The 22892-nt window shown below is 37.1% G+C and overlaps 1 protein-coding gene across 1 annotated transcript in view; it reads right to left on the reverse strand.

Annotated features, from left to right (window-relative positions):
- Positions 1–14962, reverse strand: part of LOC136851892 (uncharacterized) — a 110595-nt gene extending 95633 nt beyond the window's left edge. Inside the window, 1 exon segment of the mRNA XM_067126229.1 lies at positions 14749–14962. Within this exon segment, the coding sequence (XP_066982330.1) occupies positions 14749–14869 (121 nt within the window). The 5' untranslated portion in view covers positions 14870–14962.
- Between the last annotated feature and the right edge of the window lie 7930 nt (positions 14963–22892).

The following is a 22892-nucleotide window of genomic DNA, read 5'->3' on the forward strand; positions in this document are numbered from 1 at the left end:
TAGTAAAGGGATACATCGAATGCAATGCATAAGGCCAGAGAAGTGTTTATCAAAAATGAGTCTTGTAATAAAATAAGAATGGCTCTGAACAAAAATGTCAGAGAACATAAATTTGAAGAAGCAGTAGTGACAGAGGGTATTCTATAGAGAAAATGAAAATGAATGGGAGAGGGGACCTGCTCCAGGTAGTGAGTATCAGGTAAAACAGTAGTGGTTAAACATGGGGATTCTCTAAGAGAAGTAGCGAGAATACATGTTACTAAGATTCAAAGACTATCACCAGAAAGGGAGAAGATACAAAGTAGACAAACACACTCATGAAAGATGAATCCTTTGCATCAAAAGGAAGAATATAGATGAGCAGGAAGGAAAAGATGATAATTGGCTATGGAGGAAGGAATGCTGATGAGAGATATAGAAGAAGTTGTGGAGAGCACTGGAAGATGAAAGAGAGAGAAGTGAGGTAACAAGAAGAAAGAAGTGAGTTAATGAAGAGATACCCAAATTCAGAAGGAAATAGAGTTAGAAGCTATAAACAAATACCAGGACAAGAAGTGAAAAATTAGACGATATTGAGCCTTGCAGGGGAAAAAGATCAAACAAATCTTGAGCTGGATTACGTCACAATGTAGAAGACCTCACTGCAGTCAGGTGACAGAAATTGGTTGACTTAAGAGATTATGATCATGTAGAAAAAATTGAAGAGAAGATGAAGGTTTTGCTGAAGATTCGAAAAATAGAAATGTAACTGAAGCTAAGAAAAATAACTAAGTTGGAGAGAAAACAAGGTATATGAGCAGGTAAATGACATTGAATAAAAAGCTATATCTACAAGATGGATAGAACTAAAGGTAAGTAAGTGAGGAAAGATATGTAAACAAGATTGGTAGCTAGAGGTTTGGAAGAAGAAGTTGCTGAATGAAAAAGATGCTCCTGCAATGCAATTTTAAATTTTGTTTGACGGTAATAAAACTGAAAGATGGGTGTTATCGTTAGATGTAAAAATGATATTTTTATGATAAATAAAGTTTTGTACATACTACCCCGGCAGATATATATTTAGCTATAGTCTCCAGGCGTTCCCGACAGAAATTCAAACGGCACCATTATGTAGGTAGGTCAGGTGGATTCAACCATGCCACACAGCTGAGTGGAATAGGAACTATCCGTTTTCATATCAGATTTTCTCTTCCACCTGTCTCAACATGCTTTCGCAGCTTCTTTGGTGTAAAACTAGCGGAAATTTGTTAGTGCATCACATAGAGACGCCTGATTTTAGGCAGCCTAATCTCATTTTTCATTATCATATATCGATATTTAGAGAATTTTGCTGGCTTTCATGTACAATTCATTCACCCAACTGTTATAGCTTTTGAGCTACTTAACGATAATGTTGACAACGGTAACATTTTTTTCTCAAGCTCAACAGCTTATAACGCCAAATGAAACTGTTGCTCTTACCAAAGCCATTTTTCTGACTCTCACTTTATTCCTCAACCTTCCTCTACATTTTTGTATATTTACAAAGTGATTTTATGAAAAATCTGAGGTAGAGCTCTTCAAAAAAATGTCTAGCGATACTCTCACCGTATACTGGCGGCGCGCTTCTGTTTCTTACCCACTTTTCTATCAATTTTCACCAACTGGGCTGGATTCGTTTTCATTATTTTATATGTCGATATTTAGAGAATTTTCTGGTTTTCTCATAAAAATAATTCATTCGCTAACTGTTATAGTTTTTTGAGCAATGCACAATGTTAATAACGGTAATCTTTTTTTTTAGTTTCGACTAATTTATAACGCCAAATGAAACTGTTGTCATATTCAAAGCCTTCATTTTTCTTGAATTTCCTTTATTCTCTTCAACTTTTCCCCTCACTTTTTCAGACATATTTACAAAGTAATACTTTGCGAAAATAATCTAGATAGGGTTTTAAAAAAATTTTCACGTATAATTCTCACCATAGCCGGCAGAGCTTCTGTTTCTCAAATTTTTCTATCAATTTTTTCACCAACTGGACTTATTCGTTTTCCATTTTTTATATGTCAATATTTAGGGAATTTTATTGGCTTTCATAAAAAATTATTCATTCGCCTAACTGTTATAGCTTTGAGCCACGAATCGCATAATGTTGACAACGGTAACATTTTTTCGTTTCAATCAAATTATAACGCTAAAATGAAACTGTTGCCGGTATCAAAGCCATTTTTCTTTGACTCTCACTTATTCTTTGCTACATCTTTTCCTACATTCTGCATATTTATTGTAAAGTAATTTATGAAAATAACTCCAGATAGGGCTCTTCAAAAAACTTTTTCAGCGATAATTTCACCATAGGCCGGGCAAATCGCTTCTGTTTCTTAATTCTTTCTATAAATTGTTTCACCAACTGACTTATTCGTTTTTCATTGTTTTATATATCAATATTTAGAGAATTTTGTTGGCTTTCCATAAAAAATAATCCATTCGCCTAACTGTTATAGCGCTTGAGCTACGAACGATAATGTTGACTACAGTAACATTTTTTTCGCTTCAATCAATTTATAACAAATGAAAACTGTTGCCGCTACTAAAGCCATTTTTCTGACTCTCACTTTATTCTACATCTTTTCCTCTACATTCGTGATACTTCACAAAAGCTAACTTCTATGAAAATAACCTAGATAGGGCTCTTCAAAAACTTTTTCTAATATAATCTCACCATACGGGCAAATCGCCTGTTTTCAATTCTTCTATAAATTTTTCACCAACTGGACTTATTCGTTTTCAATGTTTTATAGCATCGTCATTTAGAGAATTTTGTTACTTTCATAAAAAATAATCCATTCATTTTCTAACTGTTATAGCTTGAGCCACGAACGATAATGTTGACAACGGTAATATTTTTTTCGCTTTCAATCAATTTATAACGCCAAATGAAACTGTTGTCATACTTCAAAGCCATTTTTCTGACTTCATTATTCTTCAACTTTTTCCTACATTTTCGTATATATTTACAGTAAAGTAATTTCATGAAAAATAAATCGAGATAGGGCTCTCAAAAATCTTTTCTAGCTTATTAATTCTCACCATACGCCGGGCAGAGCTTCTGTTTCTTGCCCTTTTTCTATAAATTTTTTCACCAGCTGCACTTATTCGTTTTCCATTCTTTTATATGTCGATATTTAGAGAATTTTATTGGCTTTCATAAAAATAATTCATTCGCCTGACATTCATATTTTCTTTTGCTACGAACTAAAATATGAAAATAAGTAAAGATTTTTTTTTTTCATGAAATAACTCACATTTTTTTGTAATGAGGCTGGGGACTCTTTATTCTAGATTATTCCACCATAAAATATAAACATCTAGAAAAAGGACAGCAAATGAACGCTGTTGGCATAAAATTTCTATTTTTGCTGAATTTTCGGAATAATTATTTTTTCAAGACTGTCGAAGGCTCCAGACACATCGCTCATGTGCCCTCAGTGATGTGGGATAACTATGCAGATATGAAAGGGTTAAGAGATTACAGTCATGTAGAAAAAATTGAAGATGAAGAAGAGGTTTTGCTAGGATTCAAAAGAAACAATTGAAGCTAAAGAAAAGAACTACAAAGTTGGAGAGAAAACAAGGTATATGAGGAGGTAAATAACCATTGGACAAAAAAGCTATATCTACAAGATGGATAGTAACCTAAAAGGTAAAAGGTGGGGAAAGGATATGTAAAGCAAGATTGTACTAGAGGTTTTGAAGAAGAAATGGCTGAATGTGAAAAAGATGCTCCTACATGCAATGCCGAATTTAAAATTTTGTTTGATGGTAATAAAACTGAAAGATTGGTATTGTTATACGTTAGACAAAACTGCATATGGGTGATGAAATACAACTTGAGAGGTATATTTAAAACCACCTAGTGAAGATGGTTGGAGTGGATTATGGAAATTGAAGAAAAACTGTTTATGGGCTCAAGGATGCAGCAAAGGCATGGTATTGTAAGGTGGTAAAACTGGTGGAGGAGCTTAAAGGTGAAAGGATTAGATTACAACCTAATATATTCTTTTGGAAGAAAGACAATAAATTGAATGGTATTTTATGTACACATTGTAGATGATTTTTGCTATGGAGGAACTGAAGGATTTTAAAAGGAAACAATTGGGAAATTGAAAGGAAATTACAAGTAGGAGAACAAGAAAGTAAAAGTTTTAAGTATATAGGAGTAATAGTAGAGCATAAGGAAAATGGAATTTGTCTTAATCAGTGGGAGTATATAAATTCTATAAGAGAACCAGAAGCCAGAAGATTTACAGGTAATAGAGTATTAGGACAAAGGAGTTAACAGAATATAGATCAGTGGTAGGACAGTTGAATTGGGTATCGCTACATACTGTGCCAGAAATATCATATGATGTTAGTGAATTAAGTAAAGCTTTTAAAGAAGGAACGACTCAAGATATGAAAAGCTGATTAAGATAGTGAGAAAAACTAAGTACATAATGGGAGAAGTGATAATAAGTGAGTTAGAAGAAGAAAAAGATTTATTGGGAAGCCTATGCAGATGCTTCATTCAGGAATATTGAAGATGGTCATACTCAATTAGGTTATGTGATATCATTGACAGATGGCAAGAGGAGAAGCCCTATATGGTGGAAATCAGAAAATCCAGAAGAGTAGCAAAGTCCACCATTGAAGCAGAAGCTCTGAGTGTTGGGAGGCCATAGAAGGATTGATATATTTCAAACATTTGTGGGAAGAGATAGTAGGAGGAGAAAATTAGAAGCACTGGTGAAAACTGATAGTAAAACCTAATGACTGCAATAAAATCAAGTACCGGAGAGTAAGTAGTAGAGATTAAAAATTGATATTGCAGCAATAAGAGAAACAATAGAATCTGGAGAAATAAGTGAGGTGAGATGGATAAAGGAAAGCATCAGATAGCTGATGTATTGACCAAAGCTGGAGTTTCTGGGAAAGCATTAGGAATTATGTAGAGGGTAAGGGAATGGAGAATAATGGAGATTAGAGGGATTAGGATAAGAAAAGGCTGGAGGAGGAGAAGGAGATAAGTGTGATTGTATGTTAGTTTTATAAGTTAGTCATTATTTTATTTTCTGCATTGATGAAGTGTATGGGTATTGCAGAATGTATAAAAAGAAAGCACATGTTTAATTTTATAAGATGTTTTTATAGCATAGCATTCCTTATGTTTAAAGTATGTTATTGTTGTGACGTCATAGGAACTGACGTCACAGGACGAAAATGGCGGGAGGGAGAAAAATGTAAACAAACAATGAGCGGGAGTGTTGAAAGCATGGTGGAAAGAGGTAGAGAGCTCTCTGAAGGTTAGGTCGATAATGGTTGGGTTGTAAGTCTGTTTGTGGTTTTTGTTGTCGTAAGCTGGATTGCATAGAGTAAAAGAACAACGTGAACAGGTGAGTGGATCACATAATTGAATAATTTAAGGATAGGTTAGGCTAGAAAAATTTTCACCCACAACATTAATACCTACACCGTATTTAAAAAAATCACCCACACTGATAAAAAGCTGGTGGGCACTCCAGACACGTCCCCAGGCTTCCCAAAACTCGACACCTTAATTCAAGGCAAAGAAAGCAGAGGGACAGAAGATTTCCTATGCTTCCTCTCCCAACACCATGCCAGCCACAGATAAAGGTCCTAACGTGCTGCAATTTTCGAAAACAGTCTCTACATCTTTGAGATAGTGCATAGTGAACATGGAACTGCACCTCCAGAAGGTAGATTGCAGGACACTCAAAAGAGACATGTTATGTCTGAGAGCAAGAGACTTAGTTGCAATAGCTCTTAATTTCATGGGCTTTTACTTTAAAAGCCTCTACAGCTTTTTCTTGAATTTGGGAATGAGATTTGGTAATCAGATTTCTCAAATAAAATGAAAGAGCATTCTTGGAGAGAGGATGGGTAGGATTTTTGGCTGAACACCAGAGGATGCTCGAGGGACCCCTGATTTTTTCAGTCCTCTGAAGGTAATATTGCAGGGTTCTTACTGGACTTATAAGACTCTCCTCTTCCTCTGATCCAAGAATGTCTATTAAATTCTTGATAGAGAAACTAACGGGCCATGGGTTAGAAGGATCCTCATTCTTGGCAAGGAATTCAAGCAAAAGGAGCAAACTCGTCCCCTTTAAAACCAATTAAACTTTTCAATTGCTTGGGTTTTTGGCTGAACACCAGAGGATGCTCGAGGGACCCCTGATTTTTTCAGTCCTCTGAAGGTAATATTGCAGGGTTCTTACTGGACTTAGAAGACTCTCCTCTTCCTCTGATCCAAGAATGTCTATTAAATTCTTGATAGAGAACGAACGGGGCCATGGGTTAGAAGGATCCTCATTCTTGGCAAGGAATTCAAGCAAAAGGGAGCAAACTGCGTCCCCCTTTAAAAACCAATTAGCACAATTTGGTTTCACTTTCACTAACTTGGCAGCCAGCCAACGCTACCAAGAAGAGAGTTTTCTTGGTTATGTCCCTCAGCAAGGCAGAGTGAAAAGGTTTATAAGGGGGGCCTGAAATCCATTTCAGGACGACATCTAGATTCCAAGATACAGCATTCAATTTGGTTGCTTGATGGAATTGAAAGATTTAATGAGGTTGGATAAGTCCTGATTATAGGACAGATCCAATCCCCTATGTTTAAAAATAGAACTAAGCATATATCTGTATCCTTTGATAGTTGAAGTAGAGAGTTTCTTGGATGTCTTCAGATATAGTAAGAAATCAGCTATTTCACTGACAAAGGTCTCAGAAGAAGAGACAATATGGCATCTGCATCATCCCCTGAAGACTGCCCACTTTGACTAGTAGAGTTTGTTATAAAAAGGGCATCTGCATTTCACAATAGCTTATGCCACTTGCTTTGAATGCCCGTTCACTCTGACAAGATGCTTGACAGTCTGTAGCCTGTCACGGCCAGAGTGGACAATCCTTGATGGAATCTGAAAAAGTGGGGCTGTTTGAGCAGTGACCGCTTTTGTGGCAGGAGCCTCGGGAAGCCTACTAGCAGTCGTATCACCTCCGAAAACCATTCTTTCCTCTGCCAAAAGGGGCCGACTGGAGTCATCGAGATGTTTTGGTGAGACATTTATTTGTTTATTACTTCCCTTATCATGCTGAAGGGAGGGAAGGCGTAGACATCGAGGCCTGTCCGGTCTAGGAGCATCGCGTCTATCTTCCAAGCTAAAGGATCTGGGATTAGGGAGCAGAGGTGAGGAAGTCTGTGGTTCTTTGAAGTCGCGAACAGGTCTATGGATGGTGGGCCCCACAACCTCCATAGGTCATTGCAAACCAAAGGATCCAGTGCCCATTCCTTTGGCAGGACTTGTTTGTGGAGGCTCAGACCGTCTGCCGAACGTTCATCTTTCCTTGGATGAATCGAGTCAATAATGATACCTGATTCTGTTTTACCCAGAGCAGAAGTTCCCTCACAACCTCGTAGAGAGAGAACGAGTGGGTCCCCACCGGCTTTCTGATGTATGAAAGTGCTGTCGTATTGTCTGCGTCTATCGTTACTGTCTTCCCGCGCACCAGAGTAGAGAGTGACTGGAGACCCAGGCCTTTAGTTCCTTTATGTTGGTATGTGAACTTTTCAGAACTTCAGACCATGCTCCCGACGCGAGCTCCCCAACCTAGATCTGATGCGTCGGAGTGTAAGTCTAGGTCTGGGCTTGCTGGAAGAGGAGACTTCCCTTCAAGAAGTCTGTCTTCATACAACTACCATTGAAGGTCTTGTTTGATTTCCGCTGTGATCAGAAAAATGAAGGAGTTAGCTTGCATTTTCCTCCTTTAGTTCGCTCTCAGATAGAAATGGAGCGGTCTCATGTGAAGTCTGCCCAATTTCACAAACTTCTCAACTGAGGCTAGTGTTCCTAAGAGGCTCATCCATTGAGCCGCTGAACATGATTGAAGAGATAGGAACTCCCTGACGGACTGAAAGCAAGAGGCGACTCTTCTGAGGGACAGAAAAGCCCGAAAAGTCAGAGTCCAGAGTCATTCCCAAATAGAGAATTCACTGAGTTGGAGTCGTTTGCAACTTCTGAATGTTTATCAGAATGCCTAACTCCTTCGTTAGGCAGACAGTCTTCGTTAAGTCCTCGGCGCATTTCTCTCTCGATGGAGACATGAGAAGCCAGTCGTCCAGGTAACAGGAGATATTTACTCTGAGAGGGTGAAGCCACTTGGAGAGAGGAGCAAGGACTCAAGTAAGCACTTGTGGGGCCGTGGACAGGCCTAAGCACAGGGCCCGAAACTGAAAGTAAGCATCTTGCATGTCATGTCCAGTCCCCCTGTTGGATGGCCAACATGACTGACTGACTCGTCTCCATATGAAATTTCGTTTTTACAATGACCTGATTTAGAGCACTGATGTGCAGGACGGGGCCTCCAGGCCCCCGATGCTTTGGGGACTACGAAGAGTCTGTTGTAAAACCCTTCTGACTCTTGATCCTTGACCAACTCCACTGCTCCCTTGCACAGAAGGGATTCTACTTCTTGCAAAAGGGCCACAAATTTCATGGAGTCTGCCAAGTACGCTGGTAATACGATTGGCAATTTGGCCAAAGGAGGGTTCTTGAAAGGAATGGCATAACCTTCTTTCAATACCTTGACCACCCAAGGAGCAGCATCTCTTCGACTCCATTCTCTGCAAAAGAGGTGCAGTCTTGCTCCTAACAGAGCATGAAGGACTAGAAATTCACTTTTTTGGTTGCTGGCTTGAAAGACCACTTCTTAATCGATCTTGCAGGAGGTCGCAGATTCGAGCAAGGTCTGGGTTGGATCTTCTGTCTTCCACCATGAAAGGGCTGGGATTGGAGGGGAGAGAACAACTTCGTAGTCACGATGGGGAGTCTCTGGGATGTTTGGTGGATTGTGCCATCAGATCATCTATACACTTCTTCTGAAGCAGTCTTGAGGGAACAAATGAGCTTTGTTTATAGGAAAGAACAACAGAGCTGATTTCTGACTAGTGGTCACCCGTTTGGTGGCGAAACCACAGTTTTCTCTTTTTCAGCACACACATCGAAAAGAGAGAGGCGAGTTCTGCTGAACCGTCGTCCCTTACTGCTTTATCTTCACACGACAGTACTGTACTCCCAACCAGTCTGTTGTGAAATCCTCTGCTACTGAGGGACAATCCTCGATTTTCTTGGCCAATGTGCCAATAGTCCAATCGAGGAAACTATTCACCTCTAAAATCTTAAGTAAGTTCCTGGTCAGATGGTCTAGTTCGGAGGAGGAGAACATTGCTTTCGCAATAGAAAAAGCTGACCGACATGTCGCATCTACTAGGCCAGAAACTCCTAGAGAAGGAGCTTCTCCTGTTTCATAAAAATGGTAGCTTCTCTTGACCAACTTGCAGGGTGGAAAAGCAAAAGTTGCTTTTCCCTGATCTCTCTTCTAGGCTAGTCAGATGTCTATTTCTCGAAGCACCTTTTTCGCCGATGAAGAGAGCACTGACTTTGGCAGGTTTGCATTGTCTGAGGGAAGTTTCCTCATCAGGGAAGTAGAAGCAGGAGATACCGGAGCAGCAGGAGTGAAGAAGTCGGAAAATTGTCCAGAAAATACTGTATCTTAATAAAGCATAGTAGGACAACGAAGAGGAAGAATCCTGTCCTACTTCTTCATCATCGGAAGAAACTGGTGACAAGGATGTGTCTTTCGACTTGGCGACAGCTGGGTTCTTTTTCAAGATGACATTAGGTCATTTAATTGTCGTTTAATAGGAGCAAGCGAAGAGTCCTCTCGAGTCGAAGAATGTGTCTGAGGTGTGACTGGCATCAAGTAAGTGTGCGGTGTTGACTGACGCCCAGGTGTCTGTGTCGAGTGATCAGTCGAACGAGAATGTCTACTAGGAGCCATTGTAGCACCTTTGGGGGACAAAGGACATTCCAGGGCAAGACGGGCTCTTGATAAAAAAAGAAGGTTGACTAATAGGTTCTTCCAAACATTTAGCAGTCACAACAGGGCAATCAAAATACTGTAAGAGATGGACTCCAGACTGTCCCAGACCGATGGAGTCAGACGAGTAGAAGATGTAGAGGGCGGTGCCGCGAAACTGCAGGAGGGCTGCAGGCTAACACTAGCCTCCTTGTACTTCTTGACAGGTGGAGGGGAGCTGTCCACCTCAGACGAGTCTCTTCAATGGTCGGGAGACAAAAGATCTACGCCACTGATGCTTCGCGTCTGTAGCGCAGAGTCTTCCGAATCCGACAACAGACAATGAACACTGAACGAGATGCCTTTCCAGTGGCACTCAGACGTAGCCTGGGACTGGGCAACAAGCTCAACGGAGGGGACAACTGTCAGTGGGCAAATTCCCCTGGCCTCCCTTGGACCTCTGGTATGTCTTCTCCCTAGTGCAGGAGAGGGGGACAGGGACCTTTGTCTAGGAGCACCAGTGGGACAGGCAGCCACCTCCTCAACACTTTGCACTGCAATAACACTATAGGCATTGCCTTTTTCCATGAAGGCTTTAAAAGAAGAGCCCAACCCCATTACAGTGTTTGCTAAAAATTCAAACTTTTTATCGAACTCTGATTCCAGGCTGGCAACGGCGTCATGATCAGGAGCACAGGAACCTGGAACGGGAGTACATGGAATAGGTGTAGAGGGGGCTACGAATAAGAGACGATACAGGAATCTTAGGAGAAGAGACAGATATATCTTCAAGATCTACTACTTCTACAGGATCTAAGCTGGCTTTATTTCTGGCCCTAATAGCCACATTTCTCTTCCTGTCTTTATCCATTTGGTCTTGATGAGACCTAAAAACTTTCCATTGTTTCTTCTCCCAATCTCTACATTCTAAACAAGTAGTTTCCTCATCACAAATTTGCCCTCTACACTTTACACACTTTGTGTGTCATAGCAAGACATTGCTAACCTAGTCTTGCATCCTTCAATGCAAAACCTAACACTTGAAGAGCTAGAGTCAGACATTCCTAAGTTTAACTAAATAAGTCAATCAAGGATAACTAATCTTTGTGTGCTAGTACAAAAACAGAGTACTTCACCAAAGAACTCCAGAAAACTATCCAAAAAACGATGAGGTAGGCCGCCAAAAACACACTGATGTTACTTGGGAGCTGGCAGAAAACAAATTGAAGCTTTCTGCCTAACTGTTCCTCACAGTTCCCGATACTGGGCGGGGCATGTACCTACACTGGAACAAGCACTAGCATTGCCGCGCATTTTGAATTTTTAGGCTGTTGTCGGTAGGAAGCTCATAGCTATGTAATTACTTGGTAAGTTACTTACATACAACTCATCATTCATGGTAAAATCACTGTATTTCACTAGGCAAGGCTATTACTTACTGTATACTGGTATCCTACAAAAGAAAAACCTGAGATCCTGTTACTGTATAACAAAAGATTGGCTTTCTTTCTGATTTTTCTTAGAATAGCCCCTTTTCCCTATTACCTGCACTCTCTTAACCCTATAGGCTGGGAAATTTAGCCTAATCTAGCCAAAACTGTGGACGATTAATACATTATAAGATTAATTTCTTAGCTGCGTCAAATTCAATTACATAAATTTTCAATTGGTCGTAATTTTTTTTTTCTTTTGGAATATGATAGACAAGTGAAATAATAAGTTATTTATTTACCAATATGAATATGAATGCTTGAAATGTTTCAAGGTGGTTTGTAACTTCTTGTGCATTGCTTTTGAAGTGTCCAAGATTTTATTCTATAATGCATAGTTAGCCTAGGTACTGTACATCCTATCCCCCCAAAATTTCATGTTCTCAGGAATACATTTTTGGATAGTGTCTCCACTGGTTCAGCAGAACCCCAAGTTCTCATCAGACCTTTAAACCCCATTAGTCTCTCATCACATTTATGGGACACACTAGTACAAGGCTAGCTTGATTTAAATCAACCATTACCCCCAATATTTTCATATTTTCTACCCTTGGTAGAATTTCTGACTTTGATTACATAGTGCGTGTTGTAGTATAAGGCCTAAAATTCAATTCAAGGATTCTTAACCAGTTCCAGTAAGTTTTAAGTGTGAAAAATAAAAATTATCACAAAAATTTTATGTGCAAATGAAGACATCATAACCAGTTTCAACTGAAATTTAAGTGGAAATGAAGTCTTGAGAAGTGTCATTGTCATTTAAAAGGAAACTGAGAAACATTAAACATTTCTATTTGAAGTTTCATATATTCAACCACTTCAATAATGCTGCAAGCATACTTACTGGAACCCCTTTTACAATTAACATATCACCTTTATTAGATACAAATAAATCCCATCGTTAGAATACAGCTAAGTCAGAAAAAGGCATAAATACTTTGACTTTTTGCAAATATCACTGAACCACAAATCAAGGGGACTAAGCTAACTGCAACTTTTGATAACCGGGTGGTAACCCTATTGCTAGGTTGGATTCAGATAGGCTTTAGAAGAGGTAAATTTGGTGGGGTGGGAGGGAATGAGAGTGGCTATACAGCCATGATCTGGCACTCTAATTGAGGCCAAGGTTATATTAGGTTACTATGCAGCATACTCAAGAAAATTATTAGGTTAAACTTTGATACGACACAAAATGAACTGTTTATTCATCAGTAGCGGGATGGGTATTTAAGAGCATTTCAAGAAAGATTTCTCTTTGTCATGACCTTTGCATATCATTATCGAGATATATGTGTAGTCATGCGACAAGATTACTATAATACCCTCCTCAATACCTGTATCTGTACTTATATCAAAATGATGAAACAAGTGGTTGGCAAATGCAAAAGACTGGAATCAACTGAAACACCAACAAAATTATTGAAAATAAATTGGCTTTACCAAAAGGTACACACGTGACAATTAGTCAGCAACTAAAAAAAGTTATTTCAGTCATAAATAATTTTCATATCTTAATTATTTTCATGTTTTCTGTGAGTTTTACACTCCTATATTAAGAATTCATCTGAGACACTGCCCTGACTACGCAATGGAACAATGAAAAAAACTACTGTATTAATTGAAAAACTTTACACTGTATTTGCTATTTCCTAGCAGAGAAACATGACAAATATCTACACCTGGAGAAATGAAGAATGAATTGTATAGAAAATATATTAACTTGCATCCTAAAAAATGGAAAACTTGGGATAATTATTTAATATTTCAATTGATAACTCAAATATACCATCTGAAAAACTATGAACATCCCATATTCATTAGAATTGGAAAATTTTCATACTAAAACCACTAGGACACATGAAGTAAACCAGTTATAAGGACATCTGTAAGCTTGTCTGCTTCTCTATACTGTATACAGTACAGTGTTATGGTATACAAACGTATGAACTTAATAAGATCTGAAACACAGGAACCACTAATATCTCTGATGGAGAGTGCATAAAGCTTTTTTAAATTTACATACTATATGAGGTGGGGAAGGGAGGATGTGTTAAATTAGGATAAACTATTCAGGACTCTCAGAATTGAACAACATATCAGATGATGATAAAAGCCACGACCAATGCTATGAAAGATTGCTCTCCAGAAGCCTCATTTGAAACCATCAGATCTATAAAAAAAAAATCTATATTTTCAGTAAACTTTTACTCTGATACCACATCCACTCCCATGAGCAGTGTGTCAGGTACCAGCCTCAAGGGAATGAATAATAAGGTCATGGAAATGAATAATAAGGTCAAACACAGAGTGAAGGGTAATGGCTTAACTACTTGTGGGGGGGAGTAAAACCCTCCCCTAGCCAGGTTAGGTTAGCTTAAGGTAAAATGTCTTCTACAGAAATGCCTACTAGGCTTACAGTAGCCCTGACCCCTTACTCTGCACTCGCCCCAAAAACTAAATCACGAACAAAGCAGTAGGCCAAAATATCCAGGTAAAAGGAAGGTTGCGATAGACTTTAGAGTAATTCTATATATTAGCTCTGCGCCTGTTTTTACCTTTTCAACTGGTTTTTTCTACACTTTTAGGGGTTCTGATACTGGCGGTGCATCTGTTTGTTGTCGGGCAAATGGAATGTCCCTTCGCCGTATTTAGTATTGGCCCGGTGGGGGTTGGGTACCCATACGTTAACAAGTTATTGAACTTGCCAGACAGGATATGAACCGTTCGAAACAGACATATGCACCCGTGCTCTGTCTTGTGAAGATCGCATATGGAAACCCCTCGTTGGATGGACTTCAGGGGTTAATTACAGGTTAATTACACTTGAGTGCCAAAATTAAGGTAAATTAGCAACCAAAAAACTGTAAAAAAAAGTTAAGTTAGAAGACAGTCGCTGCCGCGGAGCTACTATATAGTTCTGCCGACTTTAGCATGATTTTTGTATTAGGCCTAAGCCTATTAGCTTAAAGTGACTTAGGGCTAAGAGCACAGCATGAAGCCCTAATAGCGAGTTGGGGTATTAGGCTACAGCAAAACCATACCATTGGTAAAAGTGCAGTAGCCTAGTCTTCAGTTTTACCTCCAGATAGCCTTGGCTACCTTAGCCTAGCAGGAATTACTGATTACACTCATGAACCAGGCCTAGGCTATCCTGTTACGTAAATTGGCTAAGCCTAGCAGAGGAAGAGGCTTTGCATTCCCGATTGTTTCTGTTTGCCCTGTTCTCTTTTCAATAGTTTTCCTCAACCAAAATCCTCCTTCTTTTCCAAACGGAGCACTACATTGACTAATATTTAGAAGCCTACGAGTTAAACTATTGACTAACAACAGTAACACCACAATAGGGTACGGTATCTTAGTGGACTACGCTACCTGATTTAGAGGTTTGCTCTTTTGCAGCCTCCTCTTCCTTCGCTTTCAACACTTTCAGTTTCTTGTGTGCAGCTTTCTTCATTTTCCTTTTCAATATCTTGTCTGGAAGGCGTGGGCCCATTGTGACGGTAGTATTTAAGCGACGTAGCTTCCAGAGTAATATGTTTCAGCAAACACATGGGATGATGGGAGGCCAAACGGTCGACTTCTATTTGTTTATGACAATAGTAAACTTCGGAAACACTTGGTTACGTTCTTTATACTGCAAAGTAGGAATTCACATATTTTATACATAAAACTGATAATTTTTCAGTTTATTTTAAAAAATAATCATATAAAAATATTATTTAATATTCAAAATAAGATTTTTATATGAGAATATGTATACATTGTAAATATGTTTCTAAACTTTATTACAATATTATAAGAAAATAAATCTACACGTAAACGTTAAATATCGGAACATTCTGTTTAAAAAAACACACCCTTTACAGCCGTCGTGGAAAAATAATTGAAAAAATAAAGAGAATTATTTTGATAAATATGTTTCACCTTTATTCCTCAACCATACAAGATTCAGCCTCTTTTATTCTGAATATGATGAGAAAACCAGTGTTATTATTAGCTTTTGAACGAAAACCTTGCACTTGGCCATGCTTCGAGAAACATCGATAATCTATTATTACAAAGATTAACGAAAGTAACGCTACCTAAGTATATATATATATATATATATATATATATATATATATATATATATATATATATATATATATATATATTATATATATAATTCGCTGTTACCCAATTGCATACCAACAAAAGTTAGGACTTCGTTATAAACGAAATCTTAATTTTTGTTAATATACTTTATATTAGGTTACAGATTTTCAAAACTCAGTGGAAAATTTATTGAAAATACGATGTTACTACTGGGAGGAAAGCTGAATGAGCAACGTATTAGCAGGCCAAATAAAATCATGATTCCAGTGTCCTACCTTTCACGAATGCAAAATCATTATCAAATGGATGCAAATGAAAACGTTCTTTAAAATATCGTAGATAAACACATGTTATCCATTTCAAACAGTAAAGTTCTTTATATATTACAAAAATTCTGACTACAAATTTGACGGTGAATAATAATCTGTCTTCAGGAATCTATTTGACATCAGGCCATTTTAGCATATAAATTTTCGTGTATTTTTTCGTATTTCAAGGAGGAACACTATGGAATACCGCAAACTATATACCTTCCCATAGACTTAAATGAGTTGTTTGATTAAGGGAATTTTTTAACATTTTATGAATTAGCGTGAAGCCAAAGCCTCATGCTCTCAGTCAACGAACAACACACAGCAAACAGCATGAGCTGAGAACCAACGAAACTTCAAATAAAAGTCCACCGTTGAATAAACAGTTTGGCAACGTCGTTCAGAATCTCAAGATAGACACTCATAAGGTTCAAATAATTACTTGCTATGAAGCTCCCAACGAACCCAAATTGATATTAGAATTAGTCCCCCAATCCCTAACTCATATATTGTATAATCCTCTGCTCCCATTTCTTCCTTTAAACTACAATTCCGTAAGTACTATATCCCACCATCGTAGATCAGTTCCAACTTCTTTCTCAAACATAACCATAAATAATGCAGTCAACAACTCAATTCCTGTATCACAAACATATTATCCCATAACTTCAGCTGGACAAGAATGGATCAGTCTCCCTCTGAAGATTATATTGCACATGTGAAGGCTGTCCTCAAATATGGCATTAACACACATAACTTAATATCCTTGATATATATGTAAACAAATATTTGATGACCCTATAGGAAATGTGGAGAGTGAAACTCGAAACAGTTGCGCTTAAACAATGTATCATTTTTTTAGGGGAAAGGTAAGTGAACACCAACGTGCGGAGAATGAAAATAAAGTTTCTATCTTCAGGTTCTTTATACACAGTATGAACAATTACGAACATAATATCTAGTTAAAAAAACCACTCATGTCTTTACGAGGCTCACGGTAATCATTGGCTGACTAGAGCTCTTTAGTTTTCTGAAAAGGAAATTATTGTGCACTTTTTCTGTCCGCCCTAAGATCTTAAAAACTACTGAGGCTAGAGGGCTGCAAATTGGTATGTTGATCATCCACTCTCCAAACATCCAACACACCAAATTACAGCCCTCTAGCCCCAGTAGTTTTTATTTTATTTGAGGTTAAAGTTAGCCATAATCGTGCATCTGGCAACGATATACGCCAGGTCATCACCGGGCAGTGGTTAAAGTTTCATGGGCCGCGGCTCATACAGCATTATACCAAGACCACCGGAAGATAGATCTATTTTCGGTGGCCTTGATTATACGATGTACAGAAAACTCGATTGAGCCGAAGAAACGTGGGCGCATTTTTTACTTGTACTTGCAGTTCATCTTTCTTTTTTTTTTTTAACTGACCCATCATAGTTGGAATTTTTAATGCAAATAGTATATTATTTCACTTTTCTTAATAATTAACATTTGCACACTGTATGTACTGCAGTGTTCTGCAGACAAAATCTTTTACTTCTGTATTTTTTCAATAATTTCAATGGATTTATTTATACTTAAATGTTCATCCAATCAAGTTCTCTTCACGATAAGGGGCTGTATTTTAAGGCTATGTACAGTATCCGTGCTGTAGCCTAAATCTTTGTACTTTTGTCTTTTTTTTTACAACTCAACGCCTTTTCTTTGGCTGTCTCAAGATATACAGTAAGTTTTGATAATGATTATGTACTGTACATGTTTTAGATTCTGATGATGATACAAGAATTGTATTGCAACTTGTTCACAATTACGATAGACTATGGATTACTGAAATAATGTGTGTATATATATATATATATATATATATATATATATATATATATATATATATATATATATCAATGTGTGTGAGTGTGATATATATATATATATATATATATATATATATATATAATCACATATGTATATATATATATATATATATATATATATATATATATATATATATATATATATATATATATATATATATATATATATATATATATATATATATATATATATATATATATATATATAGAAAGTGCCAACTCTTCATTCACACTTCATAATGTGGGTCATAAAGATGATATTCTGCCATACATACATACATACATTACATACATACATACATATATATACATATATATTTTAATATTATAATTATGTCATTAACCCCTTAATATCAAATTAACTCTACCAGAGGAACAACTGAATAACTTACCCATAGTGGAAATTTCTATAAGTGCATCTGCCCTGACCAGGATTTGAACCTAGGCCTTTTGGGTGCGATACAAAGGTGACAGGGACTTATCCATCCACCTACCAAGAGAGATGTAATATTACTTCGGCTTTACAGTACATAAATAACCTGTGATATTCGGGTTCTGTGCTTGGAATCGAAATCAACCCATCTTCGGTCCGAAAGATGCTTGCTAAGTTTGATAGTTTTGTCACTATGACACGAATGGCTTTTTGTTTACAATAAAAATGTTAAGCCGAAAATACCTTAATATCAGACTTACTCTACCCGGGCAATAATTTACACCTGAAGGGATTATATGTATGTATATGTGTGTGTATATATATATATATATATATATATATATATATATATATATATATATATATATATATATATATATATATATATATATATATATATATATATATATATATATATATATATGTATATATATATATATATATATATATATATATATATATATATATATATATATATATATATATAATATATATATATATATATATATATATATATATATATATATATATTCCGAAACCAGGCTTCAGTGTCTATTCTATGAAAGTTTAATGAGAAAATGTTAATTCCTGATTCATTATTTAATTCTCCCATTTATTCATTTTCTCGTTTACATTTATGAGCAGTTTGTTGTTTTGGGGTAATATAATTCTATGAAATTTTGGCTTGTTCCATCCCGTCAAAAGTAACGGTAACATAACATGAGTCCCAACTCCTGGCGGCCTTCATTCCGTATACCTACACAGGGACCCGAGCTGGACGACGGCAACTATACACACAAGAAACGCATTATCCGTGGACTATCTATGATATATATAGAAAGAATAAAAAGATAGATTCATATTTTATTTTACTATTATAACTTCCGTTATTTTGAGAATAATAATCCTTTACTTGCTGAAAAGAGCGGTTCTCTCTTTCTCACCATGAAAAACATATTTTCCTAATTTTTGTTATTTAATGTGATTTATAACTTCTTTTATCTTATGTAAAGCAATTCCTTTCATCCCTCTCACAAGTGAGAAGGCTTTCACTTCTTACTCTTATCAGAGTGATTCTCTCTCTCTCTCTCTCTCTCTCTCTCTCCTACCGACAAAGCTTCAAATGGAAACCGTAATCTCAGCGTTTTGTTTTATTGACAAATATTCGCACGCTCCCATGCACGACAATGCTCTGGATTTAGATGAGGCTGCAGTAGCGTTCTCTCGGGCATAAAATCCTTTGATCTGAGAAATAAAAACTTTTTTCCTCTCTTTTTTTAAATAGAGGATTTCCTTATGCTCAGAAGGTCTCTTTTACGTACTGCGCTACATGACACAAACACAAAACTGCTGTCGCATTACGCCACTGTAAACGGTGTCTTAGAGAGAGAGAGAGAGAGAGAGAGAGAGAGAGAGAGAGAGAGAGAGAGAGAGAGAGAGAGAGAGAGGGCAGTCAGGGAAGCTTGCCATTTCGCAGCTATTTTTTTTCTATTTTGTTTCTGTTTTTTTGTTTTGTTTGAGTACTGAGCGCCTGAGATAGTAGCCATTAGATCGTGTAGAAGCTGGTGACTGCGACTTGGCTTTTATTGATTTTATAATTAAGATAAATTTTCTAGGATATGTATGTATGTGTGCATGATCTAAACACATGACTATTCATAATTTCTGCAGCCTTACGGATAAGTCTGTAGAATGGTTCGAACTAGCGTTTAACATTTCCGATTCCATTAGTTTTTCTTATAATATTTAAAACAAATAACGATTCAGCTGACAAAAATTTACTTACAAAGACAAAACCCAATGAGAAATTAATAAACCAACAATAAAAAGGATAAATATAATTACAAAAGATGAACAAACATCCGGGATTATGTTAACTACAAGTTATCAAACATGACATTCAGGGATCGGATATTATAATGTTTAAGGCATTATTTAAGGCACTAAAACGCGCAAAAACCATCCGCCGGTAATATTTAAGATACAAACGCACAAAGAAACGATTCACTGCTATCAGTCCAGCAAGAAATACACAAAGAAACGATCCACTTGCATCATCTATGCACACTAGAAAACTATTCCCTGGTATCATTTAGGCTGCGAACAGAAAGAAACGATCCACTGGTGTCATTTAAAACATAAATTAACGATCCAGTGGTATTACTGAAGCCACAGACAAACAAGGAAACAATTAACAGGCATTACTTTTATTCAGGACAAACAGACAAATAGTCCACAGAGATCAATTCTTTGTCAGCCTCCCCTCCTCCCCCTTCTTCTTCTCCCCTCCCCCACCCCCGCCTCCATCCCTGCCTTCGTGCAAAGAGGTTTTGGAAATACGTTCCTAATTCAGTGGGGTTTACAAATGCATTATTTAATTCGGCTAGTGACAGGATGCTGGCAATTATGGGTTTTAAAAGATGGTTTAATTAGTTCCGTTCAATGCCGATTCAAATTTCGATAATTTGGAGTGACACCATAATTCATTTGCAGTTTATTTCCATAAAATATGCTGAGTATGACTACGGTACTTCATGTCCGTCCTGGACACAGATGAAATTAACAAAATGAGGAGGAATGAAGATCCATCTCTCTCTCTCTCTCTCTCTCTCTCTCTCAGACTGCCAGACTTGAGATGGCCAGTCTTGATGGTCGAAATTCATATCACCTCTTATGGCATTCCGTCTTATGTGAAGTATGATACAACTTATTCAAGGTGACAACACTTAGACTTTCTCCTTATTTCTGTCAAGACTGACGTGAACATCAAAATTTCGGCAATTGCATTATCTAGCCAAGAGGATGAACATAATATATGTGGAGGCAAAACCTTATGGGTTATCACATACTAAAAGATAACAAGCTGTGTACATAGGGGACGATATTGTAAGAGGGAATTGTGGGTTTTCATTTGCAATAACATGCGTCAATGTGCGTAACAACTGCATAAGCCCAGCCATAACGGGCACGAGGAACACAGAAGAAAAATAAAAGCAGACGACAACTGTGGATGTGAAAATTCCATGGCTTCTAGAAGTGATTGCATTTTTATTTCATTAAAGAAGACCGACCGAATGTTTGACATTTTCTCCAAAGAGAATTTTCGTTTCAACTCGTACACGCTTCAAGGTAAATTATAAAATCAGCTAAATATATAACACAGCAAAGCGCGCGTGGAATAACAGACTCAATGAATGATTTAGCAGTTGCATAAAAACTTACCAAAACACATTAATAAGGATGAAATTCCAACTATTATAAGAGCAGATGGTAATAATTTATTCCTATCCCCGTGATGGGCTCGGACGGCGCTATTATGCCCTAGTTAGAGATAAAAATAACATCGGATAATTGGCACAGCATCATCTATACATCATTTTCCCCATTCTCTCGACACATTACGTGTACCAAACGCGATGGAAGCAATCTTGGTTATTTATCTTTAAGCGCTAATAGAAAATGTATTAACGCCATCAGCGGCCGCTATTAAAAAAGGGAATAAATCCTTCAACTGGCAACTCTCCCGGGAAACAGTTGCCGCTGAATAAATAACTCTGAATAGTTATTCGCGCAGCGGGAAAATCTATCAGTTTTCAGGAAATATTTATATCTTTATCAATTGCTATCAAAATGTTATTGAATGAGCGGGGCGCAGTGTGAACACTTAATAAAAAACTAATATATCCGCGTGTGTTGGTTGTCCAGTGTGCCAACGGCATAAAAGAAACTAATTTCATGAGTCTTTAATATCTGCTAAATGTTGGGCCGTGTAAAAGCAGCGTTTTGTGGGTGTACCTGTGTTTACATGTAACAAATCTGTTAATTACCAAGATAAAATAAACCGCAGTCACAGCAGTGAAACGCACTGAATTTTTTTTAATGTGCATGTGCCTGCATACTTCATCAGATCTACTGAATAGGTTACGGAATTAGGCGGCAAATTTAGCTGTAATGGTGCATAGATCATGACACAGCATCACTGCGTCGCTTTCATGAGTTTGTCCGATAGCTTTTAAAGAAAAGTTTGGTAATCAAGGTGGAACAAGACAACAACAACAAAAAACAACACACACGCAGGAAATGATCTTAGCATGCTGGATAGCGAGGGAGCGAGGAGAATTGTTTTCAGTTTTTCATTTCGTGCATTTCATACCTTAATTCCTACCTCGATAGCCTCTCTCGGTGCTTCATTCCTTTGGGAAATTATTCCAGATGTGACCTCAAAGCTACGAAGGACATTCCCCAGGACCCATTTTATTTATGCATGGCAAGGCAAGAAATCTTTTAAAGAGAACATATATACGCGAACGCGCCAGGCAGTGAGCGTTACCGAGAATCTGGCCTTGAAGGAATAGGTTTCTTCTTCTTCTTCTTCGTCTTCTTTCTGGCAAGTATTGACTTTTTGAATCTGGATATTTGGGTACTAAAGAAGAGAGAGGGTAAATAATAAGCGTGTTCCTCTTTATTTTTGCTAATTACGAAAAAAAAAAAAAAAAAAAAAAAAATATATATATATATATATATATATATATATATATATATATATATATATATATATATATATATATATATATATATATATATATATATAAATTGATATGGTTGTAGCTGAGGGCTATGGGAACTTATCTTAGGCAGGCGAAATCTGACTCTAATAATGGGTTCAGTTAAAACCATATACAAAGGGAGTTTGGCTGAGGGCCTTCTTCATAAGGGGGAAGTTATTAAGTAAACACTTAGGTATCACTTAATTAATAGTATTTACATTAGTAAAACACACATATCAGAAGAATGGAAGAGTAATTA

The sequence above is a fragment of the Macrobrachium rosenbergii genome, chromosome 24, assembly GCF_040412425.1.
Source record: "Macrobrachium rosenbergii isolate ZJJX-2024 chromosome 24, ASM4041242v1, whole genome shotgun sequence".
NCBI lineage: Eukaryota > Metazoa > Arthropoda > Malacostraca > Decapoda > Palaemonidae > Macrobrachium > Macrobrachium rosenbergii.